At 39.4% G+C, this 19,223-nt stretch overlaps 1 protein-coding gene across 4 annotated transcripts in view; it reads left to right on the forward strand.

Annotated features, from left to right (window-relative positions):
• Positions 1–586: 586 nt before the first annotated feature.
• The window catches only part of ITGBL1 (integrin subunit beta like 1), a 311,082-nt gene continuing 292,445 nt past the window's right edge, over positions 587–19,223 (forward strand). For all 4 annotated transcript variants that reach the window (XM_004384168.1, XM_004384167.1, XM_023738528.1 and 1 more), the window contains exons 1-2: positions 587–925; positions 2,402–2,619. In XM_004384168.1, the coding sequence (XP_004384225.1) occupies positions 828–925; positions 2,402–2,619 (316 nt within the window). In that variant the 5' untranslated portion in view covers positions 587–827. The remainder of the gene's footprint in view (positions 926–2,401; positions 2,620–19,223) is intronic.

The raw sequence follows: 19,223 nt of genomic DNA on the forward strand, positions 1-19,223 counted from the left end.
TGATTCAGGGCAATTCACACTATAAACAGTTTCTTTGGATAGAAAATGCTTCTCCTTTTCTTCGTATTTCATACACGGGGGAGAGTGGGGTGAATTTAGGACAACTACAATTTAAAACTGTCCAAGTCAAGAAAAAATCCAGTGTGATAAGCTATTGGCCTGAGCAACGAGAACCACAAAACACTTTTTAAAAACTTAAGAGATGGAAGACCCATAGTTAAAAACAAGGGGGAAATAGAAAAAAAAAAAAGTAATAGAAAAATTTATATTTGCCAGGTTTGCTTGCCCCCCACAGCTCCCATCCCAAATAGCGCATCTTCTTAAGAAGCATGTGGTGAAAGGAATTCCTTACCTAGGGTCATGGAATTAACGATGACGGGCATGGCAGTCCCCTTCCGCTTTCCCTCTTCGGGTTTATTTAACGCTCTCTTTGATATCAGTTCTCTCAAGCGGTCTCTCATCAAATATTTCTGGGGCCTGTACTTGAAGAAAGAAACGATTTTCTCAAATCTGTGAACAGGATACTGTCTGATGTCAAAACAAACCATCTGCTTGTACAACTGTTTCTAATTACTTCCCTGCCTAGACTCTCCACTGGAGGGGTTTGGCACCAGCACCCCGCCCAGAGCCGTGCCGCTGCCCAAATCCTCACAGGCAGCTCATCAAAGCACTTGCAGCTCCGAGCACAGCTCTGGACCTGAAAGCCTGGGTGTCTGTAGGTCTGTCTGCCTGGCCATCTGCGAGTGGCACCCCTCCCTCCCACCACCTCCCTCCTCAGCCCCACCTTGCAGACGCACAGGTCGCCCTCCACAGCCCCAGAGCTCAGCATGCTTCCCCCAGGCTTCAGGAACTTCTTGCTGCTGGCGTCTTCCCTTCTCCTCGCTGGGCTGACAGCTGTTCCTCAAAGCTTCTCGCCATCTCTGAGGTAAGTTTGGTTTGCTATTCTTTAAGACAGACGTGCCCAACAGTTGCTGTGCGTGGTGGGGCTCAAACTTGCAGGATGGCTGCTGCAAGCCAAAAGCAGTTACTAAGTTGGACCCCGAATAAAGCGTTTTCAACCTGTTCCTATCCCTTTCCTTATATCTACACTGTGTGTTGTTTAATCTCTGTCCTTGTACTTTCTCTTCAGAAGAATATAATGATTAAATGAATACATAATTTCCTCCTATGCAAATAGTTTTTTCAGGAGTTACTGCCATGAGTTGAAGGTGGTTCTATGTGTACTTGAAATTCTTATAGACTAGAAACCAAAAAAAAAAAAAACAAACCCGTTGCTGTCTAGTCGATTCTGACTCATAAGGCAATATTATTTCTCCTTTCCACTAGCATCAAAACGGATCTGTATTACATTTTGAAAGAGACTTTGAATTACTTCACAATAGCTAAACTTTTTCAAACTCTAGTTTGTAAGAATTTCTTAGTGAAAATTAGAACAAAAATATGCCCTATGCTACCACAATTTGCATAGGTCTTTCTATATATTCATCTCTTCTTTTTCATAATATAACTGGCCCCCGGCCACGAGTAGCAATGGGACATTTTTTAAGTGAACTGAAAATATAGGTCAGCCAAGTGTCATCGTTTGGATTAACTTGTATTTAATTTAAATGCACATATATGATTCAGTGACAAATCACCAAGGGGCAGGTTTGGATCACCTCTGCCCACTTAAAAGATAGTCTTATTTCCAGATGCTCAAGGAGCCCTGGTGGCGTGATGGTTAAGCTCTCAGCTGCAAACGGAAGGGTTGGAGGTTCAAACTCACCCAGAAGCTCTATGAGAGAAAGACCTGGCAACCTGCTCCCCTAAAAATTAAGCCAAACCAAACCCAACCAAATCTATTGCCATGGAGTCAGTCCTGACTCACAGTTAACCTACAGGACAAAGTAGAACTGCCCATAGCATTTCCAAGGCTGTAAATCTTTATGGAAATAGACTGCCACGTCTTTCTCCCGCAAAGAGGCTGGTAGGTTGAACCACTGAACTTTCCAAGGATCTTGCCTTTACCAGCAGAGCCCTTAACCACTGTGCCACCAAGACTCCATCCCATAAAGATTATGGCCTAGAAAACCCCATGTGGTAGTTCTACTCTGTCGCTGGGGGTCACCATGAGTTGAAATCAACTTGGTGGCACCTAACAACAGAGTTTTGCTTATAGACATTTTGGGTCATGGTCATTTCTGAGGTGACACAGGTGGGTGGTGCCTGTTGCCTGGGAAAATATAGTCCTTTCTACAGGAAGCTCGGCCCCCAGAGAAATGAGGGGACTCAGACTTTCTATCAGGGCGTTCAAAGTGCCCATTTGGGGTGGAAATAGGGGAGGAACCGTGGGTTCAGAGCAGACGGGGCAGAGTCCTTGCCTTAAACATGGCCTGGGTATGGTATTTGTCTCCCCATGCAGAAGCTGGTCCGGTGCTGCCTGCAGGCTGTCCAGGGCAGAGTCAGAGCGCCGCTGCCGTGCATCCGGGCAGTCTCCGGGGAGCGCTCTGTGCCACGGGCGGGGCCGGTGTGACTGCGGAGTCTGCATCTGTCACGTGACCGAGCCAGGCATGTACTTCGGGCCCCTCTGTGAGTGCCACGAGTGGGTGTGCGAGACCTATGACGGAAAGACCTGTGGAGGTAAGGGGGAGGCACTGTCTCCTTTCTTGTGATCCATGCGGGCAGGTATAAACCAGCACCGCTGGGAATGGCGGTAGGCACTCGATTCCTGAGATTTCTGCCTTGTTACCTGGGAGTGAAGGGTAGGGACGGACTTCTCTTCGGCTAGCGATCAGGTAAAAAGTTACGACAATCGACAAAGGTCTTATCTTTTTCTAGTCAATTCGGGAATTATTTATTATACTTTTTTTCCCCCTAGAGTCCAAAGGTAAATGGATAATATTGGTAGAATTCATTCACTTAATTATTAATCTCACTTACTTCTGTTTGAGTTCCCTATTACAGACGGAATTTTCCAATTTCTTCACAAATGGAATTCTTTCTCTGAACTTTCATACCCCAGTCAAGAACGTTACTCAGAACATTAGCATATTGTAGTTTGTATTTTATTTTTACCTAGGAAACGGGGGGTGGGGGGTATTATTTTCCCAAATTCAGGAGAGGTAGGTTATGTCTTTGAATTCTGATTTGCCTTTCATACTTCGGACACAGAAGTGTAAACCAGAAAAACGTAACCAGGGAGAAGTAAATAGGCACACAGTCACTTAGAAGAGATTGCTTTTGTATTGTTTTAGCTGCCTGAAGTTGTGAGCTGCTGTGAAACTTGCTATTTTTGTAAGGGTGGAGTGAAAATAAATTCATTTCTCTTGCACATTTTTAAGGAAATGATTTGGGCTCTCATATTGAAGAGGGTCAAAATATTTCTTCATAGGGAACACCCTAACCTCTTTACCAGTTTCACATAAACATGTCATTTACTTAAGGCCAAGAGCCTCAGTCAGAACATTGTGAACGGTGCAGGAACTCCGTTAGTAAAAGGAGAACGTAAATGCATTCCAACCACGGTTTGGCAAATTTGTAGGAAAAAAAATAGCAACTTATTTTGCCCACATTGGAGCTAAGAATAAGATACCCAACACTAACATAGAGATCAACAATGAGTTTAAAACAAAAAGGTTTTTCCTTGGCACCAGAGAAGCAAGAGCATATAGTGAGAATACTTAATATGCAAACTGTTTTGACAATGGGGAAAATAGTCATATAGATCATTTGGAGGGGCACAGGTGCTTCTATGTGGTTTGTTTACCCTGTGAAGGCTGCGGCTCAACCCTTTAAACGTATTGAGTGCCACAATTTGTTATTTTAACTTAGTCCCAGAAGCTGCAGTGTTATTAAGGGTAGTCCTTTGGAATGAAAGCTACGTGTCATCTAGTATTTCATTCAAAATCCAACTGTTATCTGGCTTCTCTGGCTTTTACTGCCTCTGGCAAGGCCTCTTCAATATCATGAGTTCTTAATACATTTTTTCAGGGCTTTATTGTTATTTCAGTTGGAAAAATAAGAGGTGAGACGCAGCCTTCAATGAGTGAAACTGGTTATGATTATCACTGGATAAAACTCCCCTACCAAAGAACTGGAAACCTTGATGGTGTAGTGGTTAAGTGCTACAGCTGCTAACCAAAAGGTTGGCAGTGCAAATCCACCAGGCCCTCCTTGGAAACTCTGTGGGGCAGTGCTACTCTGTCCTATAGGGTTGCTATGAGTTGGAATCGACTCAACGGCAAAGGGTACTGAAGAACCTAAGCCGGTTCCTTTCTCTTAAACTCTGCTGAGGACGATGCTATGGTTTATGTGTTGTTGTGTGCCGTTGAGTAGATTCCGACTCATAACAACCCTATGTGACAGAGTAGCGCTGCCCCATAAGGTGTCCTAGGCTGTAATCTTTACAGGAGCAAATTGCCAAGTCTTTTCTCCCACAGAGCTACTGGGGTGTTTGATGGGAACATAGCAAGTTGTCTATTCTTATGTGCATTAATGAAAACACCTAGGTCTTTACCTATTTAGTAAATAATCCCATATAGGTCCCTCCTAGAAACAGGGTAGCTTCCTTCCAGAGACCTCCTCGACTTCCTCAAAGAAAGCAAAATCTTGCTCTGATTGTAGGTCATGGCATGGTTAAAACTATTGGATCTGTTGGAGATTTTCCAGGATTCAAATCCCAGCCCAGCACTTAATAGCTGCATAAACTTGAGGGCAATTACTTAAGCATCCTGAGCCTTTATTTCTTCATCTATAAAAGAGGAATAATAACGGTGCTGCCTTTCATAACTGTTGCGAGATTTGACATATGTAAAATGCTTAGAATAGAGTCTGGTTCCAAGCAAGAGCTCAATATATATTGATATATGTATATAACAGTATTATTATATTGACTCACAAAAGATTATACATGTATGGATGGATAGAGGAACTCTGGTGGTACAGTGGTTAAGCATCCAGCTACTAACCAAAAGGTCGACAGTTTGAATCTACCAGCCCTACCAGCCGCTCCTTGGAAACCCTAGGGGACAGTTCTACTCTGTCTTACAGGGATGCCATGAGTCAGAATCAGCTTGATGGCAATGGGTGTTTTGGCATAGATAGATAGCTTTGTATTTGTTGGGCTTTTGATGCAGTAAAAGCAGTTTAGGATTCCTAACAAAGTCTGGGCCTGTTATTGATTCAGGGCCCAAAAGGTCGATCAAGGATAGCTCTTTGGGCCCAGCCTCCGAGCAGCTGTATTAGACACAGTATGTCCTTCTAAAGTTAAGTCCATTGAGATTCTTCTACTGTGAATCATAAGAAACATACTTATTTTAGTCTGAGCTGGTTGGAAGTGATGAAGCTCACAACATCAAGTGGTCTATTTCTTCTGGTGTCTACTTGTTTATGGCATATGATTCTTTTTCAGACTTCTATTGCATAAAGGTCTGAAACAATGATTGTTCCTGTGGGTGTGATATTCTAATAAGTAGTGAACTAATTGTGTTGCAAAATGTCTTTGAGAACAGCAAAGTGTTTGGTTGCATGAGAAACTTTCAGTTGATATTTTCAAGTCATTCCTGGGTAACCTCTTGAACAGTTAAGATTACACGTAAACATGGTGCTGGTTTTTTAAAAGATCTTTTCTAATCACTTTGAAATATATCAGTTAAAAGAGTTTCAGTTTTAGTTATTGGCAAGAGTTCACTGAGTTCAATTTAGCGAACACTTATAAAGTATTGTACGTTTGCTAGACTCTGTTTGCTGTTGAAGGAGACATAAAGATGAGGAATATATGGCAGCTTACAATTGAGTAGAGAGCTTAAGAGAAATACCAAATATCTATAATGCAACACAGAAAATCATTTCCAAAAATTTTGAGGCAAGGATTAAATATTGTGGTTAAAAGTTCTTGAGAAAGAAGCAGTACTTAACATAGGTCTTCAAGTATAGGAATTTTTTTTTTTTTTTAAATTAAAAAGGTCAACTGTTGTAATTCTGAGCAAAGAAAACCTCAAGCAAAGGTTTAGAGGCAGAAAAGCATGAGGGTATATTTTTGGAACAGTGAGGGATAAAAGGGCTCGTTTGGCTAGAATTTAGGGCTGTGGGGAAAATAGTAGAAGAAATGCTGGGAGTTATAATTGGCACTGTTGTGGAGGGCTTGGAACCAGAATGAGAGGTTTGTGCTCAATTAAACAGCATCTAGCAGTCATGAAGTGTTTGAACCTGGGAATGGTGGGTAGTGCTCTGATTCATGAAAATAATATGGTGGCCAAGGACATGGCAGGTTCGTGTAGAAAGACTTGGTGGAGAGGAACTCAGCTTAGATGCTATTTAAATGTAATCCAGGGGAGAGATAGTAAGGATAGAAATATGAATTTTAAAGATTGTTTAAAAGTAGAATCAACATTATTTAGTACCCAAGGATGAGTAAGATGATGAACTAAAATTGATGCTGAGTTTATAAGTCTGAGTAACTAGGAATGTGATAGAACTGCTGAAGGAATAGGGAAGTCAGGAGGAAGAACTAGATAACACCTAATCAATGACTTAAAGTCATTATTGAAGGAAAAAAGCAATTATTTGTACCCAGAATTGAGTCAAGTGAAGAACTGTTGTAAGAGAATGAGTCTGGGCTTTAATGGCAGACAGATTTGGGGCTGATGGGAATCCTGTCTGTATTGTTAACTTGGGATAAAATGTTGAGTCAGTCATTTGATTTCTCTGAAACTTAGTGTTTTTTTCTGGAACAACATCCTTATGAATGTAAAGAGCCTGGCACAAAGCATGATATTATTCAGAATAATATATGTTTACCTGTAAATATACTTAATATTTATGTAATTTATATAACTACAAATCTATTAAGAATATATAAGAGAGTCATACAAACATTTGTTTATATATATAAACATAAGCAATATTAAAAATTTAAAATATGCCTAGTATGTAAATATTAGTAATTTTTTTCCTTGAAAATATTTCTGACTTTTGTACTGATAGTATGGTAATCATACGGGAATTAAATACCATTATTCTTGAGAATTGTATTTTCTGGCTCTTTGTAGTCTGTCTTAGGACTGTTTGACCTGCTTTTTCCCCACAATGATATTTTTCTTACATAGTTGAATAATTTCTCACCAAGCATATTTTGTGGAATCATTTTTTTTTTCCTTTCTTAGTCATATTCTGTTTTCTGCCTTTTCATCCTTCTTTAAAACCATATCCTATCTTACTTCCCCATTTCTTTACCTCTGTCTAGCCCCCTCTTGGTAGTTGCTAGACTTTTTTTTTTTTAATATTCCCTTCATGCCTCTTATCAAGGATGCTGGACACACAACATTATTCACTCTTTAACCTCTTTCTTCAGTAAACTAATGTGTTGAACAGACAGACTGTTGTTTCTACATTGCTTGTTAAATGTGTTTCATCATCGGCTTAACATTTGTTATAGTTCTGAACACATTCACGGGTTCTCCATCACTAGCTCATCCATTGTATGGAAGCCTCTTGTTTGAGCTAAATTCTATATTCTCTTCGATTCATCCATTTTGGATAAATGCATCTTGTCTCACCCCAAGTCACATATAAAAGTTAAAAGTTTCTTATCCTCAAAGAAAGCACCAGAACTGTGCATTATATTTTCACCCCCAAATTTACTGCTTTATTCTGATACAGTTCTGTGGCTCTACCCTAGAGACCAAATACCTTGGACTAAGACGGGTTAATCTCAGAACCTTGATAACCTGCAGGATCATATTTATAACATTGTGGTGTGTAAATCAAATGCGATAAATGTGACAAGTTCAGCAGTTACTTTTTTTAAGTAAAATTTCCCCAGAGAGAGAAGGGAGCATATGGGAACAAATTTATTTGTGTCACAAGTTTTAAATTTGTACAGCATAAATCTCCTCAATAGGATTCTCAAAAATCTTCAATATATTTTGAGGCATGAAGCTAAAACTGATGTCCCATGTCTATTGGTATCAAACCCACCCCCCTAAAAGCCGCTCAGCTCTCCGGGTTACAGACACAAATGGATCAATCTGACCTTGGCATTCATAATGCTCAGGGCCTTGAGGTGGACGAGCAGAGATCCCCCATATAGCTCCTTGTCTGAGGAGTTCCCTGTCTAAAGAGTTGTGAAGACTCGGAGTTTTCCTAAATTTCATAATCTACCATTTTATTAATTTTCTATTGCTGCTGTAACTGATTACCACAAACTTGTGAAATGAACAACATAAATTTATTATCGTGCAGTTTTGTACATTAGAAGTCCGATACAGGTCTCCTCAGGCCAAGGTGTCGGCAAGTGATGTTCCTTTCTGGATGCTGTAGGAGAGAATCTGTTTCCTCCTCATTCGTGTTGACAGAATTGAGTTCCATGTGGTCATAGAACTGAGGTCCTCATTTCCTTGCTAACTGTCAGCTCAGCCCTTCCTTAGTCTCTGGAGGTCTCTCTCTAGTTCTTATACATAGTTCCCTACGTCTTGGAACCAGAAACAGGGTGTCAAATCTTTCTCATTCAGCCATCTCTCTGACCTTCATCCATTGTCATATCATCTCTCTCGGATCACAGCCTGGAAAGGTGCTCCACGTTTAAGGATTTATGTGATTTGAGAGGACCCATTCAGATAATCCAGGATAATCTTCCTATCTCAAGGAAGCTTAATCACATGTGCTAAATTCCTTTTCCCATATAAGGTAATGTATTTATAAATTCTGGGGACTAGGACCAGCATTCTGACTACCAGACCCACCTTCCTATAAAGTGTTAGATGGACGCCATTATGTGTTAATTGCAAGGGAGTGGAGCTCCAACACTGTCCTTATTCTCCATCTGGGATGCAAGTGCTGACTTTTTTTCCTTCTTTTCAGAGGTTGTCTACATGATCTAATTTCCTAGGTCCAAGACTTTCCCATGAGGTATTTGTGGTTCAGTGGTATAATTCTTGCGTTCCATGTGGGAGACCCAGATCCGATTTCCAGCCAACGCACCTCAAGCGCAGCTACCACCTGTATTTCAGAGGAGGCTTGCGTGTTGCTATGACACTGAACAGGCTTCAGCAGAACTTCCAGACTAAGATGGACTAGGAAGAAATACCTGGTGATTGATTTCCAAAAATTCAGCTAATGAAAACCCTATGGATCACAAAGGTCTGATCCCGTTGAGCATGGGGTCAACAAGAACTGGGGGATAACATGACAACAGCTAACAACAGCAGTCTTTTCCACACCACTGCTGACCAGGAACTACAGATTTTTCTGGTCCAGATGTTGAGTAGAGGGACTTACAGCCCAGCAGTTGAATTGCCTGGGTTCAACACCTAATATTATCCCTTGTCCACTGTGGAGCTATGGGCAAGTATGCAAACACTTGCAACTTCTGTTTCCTTATCTGCAAGATGCGGACAATGATAGTATCATTTGGGGTTAATAATAGTGGCAAACACGTATGAATGCTTAGGAAATCATTGAAATTATTATGCTTGCTTATAACAGTCATAGCTCTCCTACTCTAGTTTAATACCTGGTCCTAAGATGTTTAATCCCCCCAAAATTGTTTTCCTTCCAAGTTATATCTTCCACTGGGAACAAATCAATGCCTCATTTTCTCCTTTGATTCTCAGAGAGTCTTTGGAACTAAGGTACATCTGATAAGCTGTCTGCTCCAAAGTATCGAAGCTGGCTGAGCTTTCATCCCTGGCCAACTTGAGGAGGAGACATAGCAACTCACCATACCATGCTCCAAATCCCTGGACATCTAAGTTTCTTTCTGACTCTGGTTTCTGTCTTTGTCTCAGGAGCCTGACTTTAGTTTTCCTGTCCCTGCAATCTTCACCCTGATTTGTACTATCATAATTGATTGGATGGAAGGTTCCATAACACTTCTCTTAATACTGTGAAAGTAGTCCTTGAATCTGGAATTCCCATTCTTTTTCATACTGCAAACCCCAGTATTTCTGTGAATCCCCAGGGGTTTACACTCTCAGTGCATTTCTGCTTCAGACTCTTACCTCCACTGAGGTGTCCATGTTTGAGGTTGTTCCTTTACCTCCTCCAAATTGATGGAACAGAACCCACTTCTTCATTACACAAAAATACAAAAAACAGCAAAATACAAAAACAAAACAGCCCACTTTCTCAAAGTTTTTAAATGCATACTAAACTATACTGAATGTTTTGGGAGACATTAGAGGTGAGATTGTTTAATCACAAGAATGCAAACAATTTCAGGTTGAATCGTAGTTGTTCTTGTTCTTAAAACTCCCAGCTACTTTGTCATGTGCTTCAGCCACTCTCTCTTCTCCTCTTTGAACCTCTCTTTCTTTGACATGATTTCTCTCTATCGTTTCACTCTCACATTCTGTTAAATTTTGGCAAAAGGAGTTTATCTATTATTTCTGTCATTGTATCTCTTGCTAATCCATGGTCGTCAAAACCCTATGGGGCAGTTCTCGTCTGTCACAGGGGATCACTATGTGTCAGAATCAACTTAATGGCACCAACAACAAATATATATATAGGTCTCTCTCTCTATATATATATATATCCTGCTTTATAATGTGTGTGTGTATATATATATATCCTGCTTTATAATGTGTATATATATATATATTCATAAATAACAAAGCTTGAGGAGGTTGTTCTTATACATATATTCTGATTGCTTGCATCATAACCAAAACAAACCATTTGATACTGAGTCAATTCCGATTCATAGTGACCCCAGGTGACAGAGTGGAACTTTTAGGGTTGTTAAGGCTGTGAGCTTTTGGCAGTAGATTTTCAGGCCTTTCTTCAAGGCACCAGTGGGTGGGTTTGAACATCTAACTTTTCGATTAGTAGTTGAGCACTTAACTGATTGTCTATACAGGCACAAAAATATGCATCTGCATGCATATATACACACACACACATATTTGTATATGCATACATGTATGCATATATGCAAGGAACCCTGGTGGCGTAAGAGTTAAGCACTCTGTTGTTAACCAAAAGGTCGGCAGTTCAAACCCATCCAGAAGCTCCGTGGGAGAAAGACCTGGCGATCTGCTCCCATAAAGATTATAGCCAAGAAAACCCTATGGGGCAGTCACACGGGGTCGCTAATCTATTCGACGGAACCCAACAACACAATAATGTATATTGCAAACTTGTACGTTTGCAACAACAACAATAATACATATAGCAAACTTAATACATTTGCAACCTTAATTTATACACACGTATCATACATATGAATATATAAATACATGCACACATATTTGTATGTGTGTATGTATATAAGTGTGGGCATGCCTGTAGTGTTATACACGGAGACATACACACATAACCTAACCTTCTGATATGCTGCTATCTACAGAAGGGCTTCCATTCCACTTTGAAACTTTGCAAAGCTAAAACTATTGATATAAAGGGCACCTCGGGACTACATGTGTAAACCTGCTATAAATCGATATCTCACTGGAGAATTCCTCTGTAACTGTCTCTTCAGTAAATGCCATCAAGACCATGAGAAATTATTTAGGTGACTCCTAAAGGCTTGTCTTAACTGATCAGTCAATTAAATGTTATTAGGCTGTTGAAAGTCACTTTTGAATCACAATTAATATTTGGTAAAGGCGTTCTCTAATGTACTACCAAAACTTTGTTAAAAGACAGAAAACAGAAAATAGCTTCTTTTGCAATTCTTATAATTAATAGTGCTGCTATTGCCACTAACATCTTTTTTTATGCTACACACACATTGTGGAAAATTTGGAAACGCCTCAAAACTCCATGGTGCATACTAAATCCTCTAGTCTAGAGTTGGAGAGAAAAATCACACAGGCTTTTCTTATAGCTACTCTCTGGAAGATGTGGTCTTAGAAATACAAGTGGATGTTCTATATCCTGAAGGCAGTGATCTCTTCTTATTTTGCATCTGACAATAAATTCTACTGTTTATTACAGAAATTTTATTCTTTGCTAAGTTCCTCCAAATCTGCTAGTCACATCTCAACAGGAAGAAACAAGGACATAAAACGCTGAAATGAGTCAGCTTTAGATCTGTCTAGATTTCAGATCCGCTAACTGAAGAAGCAGCTTGCATTAATGGAAAGATGACCGGATTAGCAGATAGAAAAAATAAGCCTTATTATACACTTTTCTACTTATTATGTATTCTTGGGAAATAACAAAATATTCACCTAAGCCTACATTTATTCATTTATATTTGACATGATAATTATTCTTCTGACTTTTTCAAAGGTTAAGTATGAGGTTAAGGAAATTAGAAAAGCCATTGGTACCTTGTACGGGCTCAGTAAATATCAGAGTGGATAAATGAGATTTGGCTTACCTAAATTGCTATTGTATTTCTAGCAGTGCATCTGTAGCATAAATGTTTATGTTGAGTAGCCATACAGGTTAGTATCTAAGAATGGTGGTGACAGTGGAGAGGACAACGAATGAGGACAATCATACTTGTAAGAGCAGAAGTAGTGATGCCCCTGGCAAACAGTTGACAGACAAACCAGGAAGATAAAAATAGGAAGTCAGAATGGCTAAGAAAGTTTGAAAGTGTTAGCATTCTCCTAGAGGAGCTCTGGTGGCACAGTGGTTAAGCGCTCTGCTGCTCTCCAAAAGGTCAGCAATTCAAACCCACCAGTCACTCTGCGGGAGAAAGATGTGGCAGTCGGCTTCTATAAAGATTACAGCCTTGGAAACCCTATGCGGCAGTTCTATTCTGTCGTATAGGGTCTCTATGAGTCAGAATTGACTCAAGGGCAATGAGTTTGCTTTTTTTAATTTTTTTTTTGGCATTCACCTAGTCATCCAGTGAAGCCGCAGCCAACTTTTACTAGTCCTTTTCATTTAGTCTTGTATCTTGCCAATTTTGTTGAAGTTTTAATTTAATTTTCTGTTAAATCCAGTTCTATGGCCACTGCCCTAGTCCAGCCTTCATTTCCCCAGACTGGGACCACTAGATCAGCTCTTATTGCTCTGCAGGCTTCAGGCTGTTCTCTTGCCAATCTATCCTGCACACCGCTACTCAGGAAACCCTACTTAAATGACTTTTTTTTTCAAATATCAATGCTTTTTCGAAATCCCTTCAATGATGATTCTGTACTCCCTTCTTTAGTTCACTTCACTAACATATGTAGAGGGTATATATTATGAGTGTCAAAGCTAAACTTTGGCTTTGAATCTGCTTAGCCAGTAAAAACCTCTAGAATCTGGTTTCCCCTTTACTGACACCACCAGTTGCCACGGTGTCAATTCCAACTCATGGCAACCCCGTGTGCGTCAGAGTAGAACTGTGCTCCGTAGGGTTTTCAATGGCTGATTTTTCAGAACAGATAGCCAGGCCTTTCTTCTCAGGCATCTCCGGGTGGACTCAAACACCCAATCTTTCAGTTAGCAGCTGAGCACATTAACTGCTCACACCACTCAGTGACTCTTATTACTGGTAGGGTCGCTCTGTTTTCCACTTCTCACCCTGCATGCTCTCTCCTCTCTGGTCTGATATTAGCCACACAAGTGATCATTCTATTTCATGTGTTTCTTGCCTTCCCAAGTACCCTGAACAATCATTGAATGCTGGCACCATATCACATATTTTTCTGGAAATTTTAGAATTATTTAGCAATATGCTCAGTAAAGAGTACAAAGTATATGTTTATTGACTGACTGAGTCCCCGCAGAAAATCTATAGGTGGTTAATTCCTCTGGCATTAAGATAACCATGACTTTGGATTATACTCAGAGCCTATAAAAAGGGTTTGCACGTAGTAGATGCTAAATAAGAATTTGCTGAATGGATAAATAACAGTCACTAAATATGATTTTTATTATCTTTTCAGCTGTACAGCTAGGACATAGAATATGTCATTTCTGATCATGGCACCTCTGAAATTTGATAACAGAAGTTGGAATTAGAAGTTTACTAAAAGGCAGTTGAAGCACAACGATAACTTATTCACTATATAAAGTTATATTACTTTATCTATACATAAGAATATAAATGGAAAAATGCTCAAAGCTCATAAAATTATAAATTTGTATGAAAATGTGAATGTGGTTGTGGTAGACTACTACTGGCTGCCTCCACATATCGTTTTTATTCCCTTATTTTTAAGGCAACTCTGATTTTTTTTATTATATAATTCACATACCATGAAATCCACCGTTTTAAAATGTACAATTCAGTGGTTTATAGTATATTCACAAGGTTATGTAATCACACCACTATCTGATTCTAGAACATTTTTATAACCCCCAAAAGAAACCCATTAGCAGTCACATCCTGTTGCCCTAGACCCTGGCAACTGCTAATCTACTTTCTGTCTCTATGGATTTGTCTAGTTTGGATATTTCATATAAATGGAATCATATACTATGTGGCCTTTTGGTCTGTCTTATTTCACTTAGCATGTTTCCAAGGTTCATCCAAGTTGTATCATATATCAATACTTCATTCCATTTTGTGGACAAGTAATATTCCATTACATGGATATACCACAATTTGTTTACCTATTCATCAACTGATGGGCTGTTGGGTTGTTTCACTTTTGGCTATTATGAATAATGCTACTATAATATTTATGTAGAAGTTTGGTATGGCCATATGCTTTCAAATCTCTTGGGTATATATCTAGGATTGGGATGAACAGATTTTGCGTTAATTCACGTTTAACTCTTTGAAGAACTGGTAAACTGTTTTACAACGTGGCAGCACCATTTTACATTCCTATCAGCAACGTATGAGGGTTACCAATTCCTCCACATCCTCCCTATCTTAGGCTGGGTTCTCTAGAGAAGCAAAACCAGTGAAGCACATATATACATATATATAGAGAGAGAAAAACAGAGAGAGAGATTTATCTCAAGGAAATGGCTCACGTGGTTGTTGAGGCTGGCAAGTCCCAAGTCTGTGGGTCAGGCATCAGGCTGGAGGCTTCTACTAACTCACGTAGCTGCAGGAGCTGATGAATGCACCCAAGACTGGAAGGTCAGATGGCAGGTCAGACAGCAGGCTGTTGGCTCACAGGCTGCAAGGCTGACAAATCCCAAGATTGGCAGGTAAGCTGCTAGCTCAACTCCCAGGAACTGGAGGTCAGATGATGATGAGCCAGATGCAGGATACAGAGCAAGAGCCTTGCTTGAACATCCATTTAGATACTGGAGGCGGGCCACACCCCCAAGAAAACCACCTTTCAATTGAGTGCCTGCTCATAGCAGATCTCGTCATGGAGTTGATTACATCATTACATAACTCTCAAATTACATCATTACATAACTGCCCAGCTACATCATAACTGCCAAACCACTGAGAATCATGGCCCAGCCAAGTTGATACATAACCTTAACCATCACAGCCCACCCTTTGTCAACTTAACACCTGTACACATCTCCTTAAACCATACATAATCTCTAAATAAAGACAATTTTAAAGTCATACTTGAGTGTAACATGATACAACTAATGTGTATAACCAAAAATGCACTAGACCCATTTGCATTTTATGTTTTATAAGTGAAGAAAACAAAAATATTTGATGCAAACATATAAAGAAGAAATACTTATAATAAATACAGCTGTCATTTCTGCAACTAGTCACATGGTCATAGCTGGTATTTAGAACTACCTTCTTCTACCACCCATTCCATATTTCCTTTACCCTCAGCAAGCACCTCAGCTGGTTGTGGTTCTTTGCTTGGTGGGGTGACCCAAACCTTCATTCCTGAAGGGCCTGGGCTATTAGTAATCATGTCAGAATTGGGTCACTATAGTTTTCCATTGACTTTAACCACAGGAAGTGGTAGTACTAAGAGACACCCTAAGGGATCTCCTGTATTCCAGACATACTTTTCTTTACTTCCATTATGTAATATCAATCCAATTTCCTCTTGGTAATCAGGACCTATCACACCAACCACTATGATAACTTCCCTTCAGAACTAAGACCTCTACACCTGCAGAGCATAGGGTCACGGGGAGAGGAAGCCAAAATTTTTTGAGTGTGTCACTAGGGATAATGGTGAGTGGTATCACTCCCATTTCCACCCCTTAATAGCCATTCCCACACATATTCCCCAGGTTTCTGTTTGTACATATTAGAAAAGTCAAGCAGTTCTTTTGGAGTGTAGCGTATCTTCTCCTGGGTTGTACTTTGTTCTTCACCTTTTGGGTCTTGCTGGAACTTAAGTCTAGTTATAGGTTTAGAAGCAAAAATGGGTGATGAGGATGTGTTCTGAGAACATTCAGCAATGTCTTGTAAGGCATCAGCCTCAGGTGATGCCCCAGGCAATGACTCAGCTTCATACATGTTTGTATTTGTTATATCTTATTACTGGATTCAATCTTATATTACTATACATGTCCTTCTCTATGTGTAGTAACGATTTTGTCTTAAAGTCTATTTTGTCTAATATCAGTGTAGCCACTTCTGCTCTGTATTGGTCACTGTTTGCACGGTATATGTTTTGTCTGTCCTTTTCCTTTCAACCTATTACTGTCTTTGAATCTTAAGAGGGCTTCAGGTAGACAGAATATAGGTGGATCATGTTTTTTATCCGTTCTGGCAATTTCTGCCTTTCAATCCATTTACATTTAATGTAATTACTAAAAAGATAGGATTTATGACTGCCATTTTGGTATTTGTTTTCTATCTTTTTTGTGTCTTAATATCTCTATTACTGCCTTCGTTTGTGTTAAATAGATAGTTTCTAGTATGCCGTTTATAGTGGTTAGCATCTTAATTTACTACAATCTAATTATGGATTAATATCAACAGTTTTAATGATATATTAAAACTATTCCTATGTAGTACTATCCCTCCCCTGTGCTGTCATTATTATACAAATCACATCTTTATATGTTGTGTGCCCATCAAAGCAGATTTACAATAATTGTTTAATGCATTTGTCTTTTAAATCTGATTAAAAAAAAAGAGTTACACACAAAAAAAAACCTTTACATTTAAACTGCCTTTTATTTATCTATGCAGTTACCTTTACCAGTGCTCCTTATTTTTTCATGTGGATTCAAGTTACTGCGTAGTGTTCCTTTATGTCAGCCTGAAGGATACCCATTCTTATTTCTTGTAGGGACGGTCCGATAGTGACAAATTCTCTGAGATTTTGATTATCTGTGAATGTCTTAATTTCCCTGTCTTTTTCTGAAGGATAGTTTTGTTGGATATAGAATTATTGTCCGACATTCTTTTCTTTCAGCATTTTGAGTATGTCATACCACTGCTTTTGGCCTCTATGGTTTCTGGTGAAAAATCAGCTGTTAATCTTATTAAAGGTACCTTATACATGATGAATGTCTTAGTCTGGGTTCTCTAGAGGAGCAAAACCAGTGAAATATATATATAGGGGATGGCAAGTCTCAAGTCCTTGGGTCAGATGTCAGGCTGGCTCTCAGGGTTGCAAGGGGCTAGCAAACCCAAAATCTGCAGATCAAGTGAAAGAAATACAGCCAGAATGCTCCTTAGAAGCGAGAGATTGACTCCTTTACTTTGGACATGTCATCAGGAATAACTGATCACTAGAAAAGGACAACATGTCTGATAAAGTAGAAGGTCAGCTAAAATGAGAGGAACCCTCAGTGAGATGGATTGACATGATAGCCACAACAGTGGACTCAAACACACTGATGATCCTGAAGACGGCGCAGAATGAGGCAAACTTTTAGTCTATTATGCATCAAGTTGCCATGAGTTGAAACTCACTGGCAGGCAACTAACGACAACATTTTCTTTTCTCCCACAACTGTTATTCTCTGCTGTAGGCAGCTGTTAAGCTAAGCCTTTGACTGGAATTAATTTTTTTTACAAACTCCTCCTAGGGAAAAGGCTTTTCTCATTGAATGAACTCCAAGTCAGGTCAAATACATGTAGTCTTGCAAGTGGTGTTTTCCAGGAAATCACCAGACAGATCAGATAACAGCAATCCTTTGAAAATGAGACTTCTGAAAAGTTCTGACCCTCTTCTGCTCCCTCAGAGTCTGCCAGGCTCTTGATTTCACTGCAAAAGCTAGCTGTTGTTTTTCAAGACTATGATGGACCTGGAGAGCAGTGGATGGGACTAGGGCAAGATAAATGCCACAAAGCTAGATGTTTTTACTAAGATTCAGCCATGTTTCTTGAATAAACCCTCCCTTGGTTGCTGCAAGCCTTTGGGTTAATTTCTCGAGTTCTGAAAAGGTTGATTCTGATCATTTTACATGTTCTTTCATTCCTTTTATGAAGGGGAGACTTTTTGGATGTCCTTCCTCTGCCATTGTAACTGACTCTTGCCTTTTTTTTTTTTTTTTTAATTTGGGTATCTTACTACCCAAGATAAAGACTTCATTTTCAAACCTCAGTTAGACCTAATTGTGGACATGTGATGACATTTTACCAAAATAGATGCAGGTGGAGTTGTTGTGGGGCCTAAGAGGGCCCACTGGAAGTTGTATGCTTTGTCCATCCACCCTCCTTCCTGACTAGAAGACACCTGGAGTTCCAGAAGCCCTTTGGAATCAATAAGTCAACATGAAGCTAGAAACCACCCATGAGAACGAACAATCTGGCTTCTTGGAGATACTGTGGAACTGCTGTGCCAGTCCTGGATTACCTGAATCTGGACTGCTTTTTCACATAAAAGTAATACAATTTTATATTGTTTAAGGCATTGTTATTTTGAGGTTTTCTCTAATTGGTGGCTAACTCTAGTCCTAACTGAAACAATGATCTTATTTTAAAATGTCAGGTTTTCTACAATAGGAAAAAGAGTAAAATATATACAGTGGTTAGGAGTTTAGGCTCTTGAGTCCAAAAGAGCTGGGTTCCGAACCAGTTTACCAGCTATGTAGATTTCAACATATTGGGTAAACTCTGCAAGACTCAGTTTGTTCGTCTCTAAAATTGGGTATAATTAGCACTCTGGGGAGGATTATTGCAAAGTTTAAGTGAGATAATACACAGGAAACACCTAATAGAACGGGTGGCACATAGTTATCACTCTAAATGGTAGCTGTTATTACTGTTGTTATTAAACATTGAATCTGTAAGGGGAAGATTCTAAGGAAAAAGGGCATACTTTTCTTTATTTACTATTAACTAAATGATCAGTTAAGGATGTACCTTTACTGTTTCTGTTTATATTTTCAGCATATACTAGCTTTTTACATAGCAGTTTTTAAAAAGTTATTATTTTGAAGAGATGGTGATTCAATTGTTTAAAATCTGGTTACCAGAAATTAAATTACAAAAGAGAATATGAAAATAT

This window comes from Trichechus manatus, unplaced genomic scaffold (genome assembly GCF_000243295.1).
Source record: "Trichechus manatus latirostris isolate Lorelei unplaced genomic scaffold, TriManLat1.0 scaffold00118, whole genome shotgun sequence".
NCBI lineage: Eukaryota > Metazoa > Chordata > Mammalia > Sirenia > Trichechidae > Trichechus > Trichechus manatus.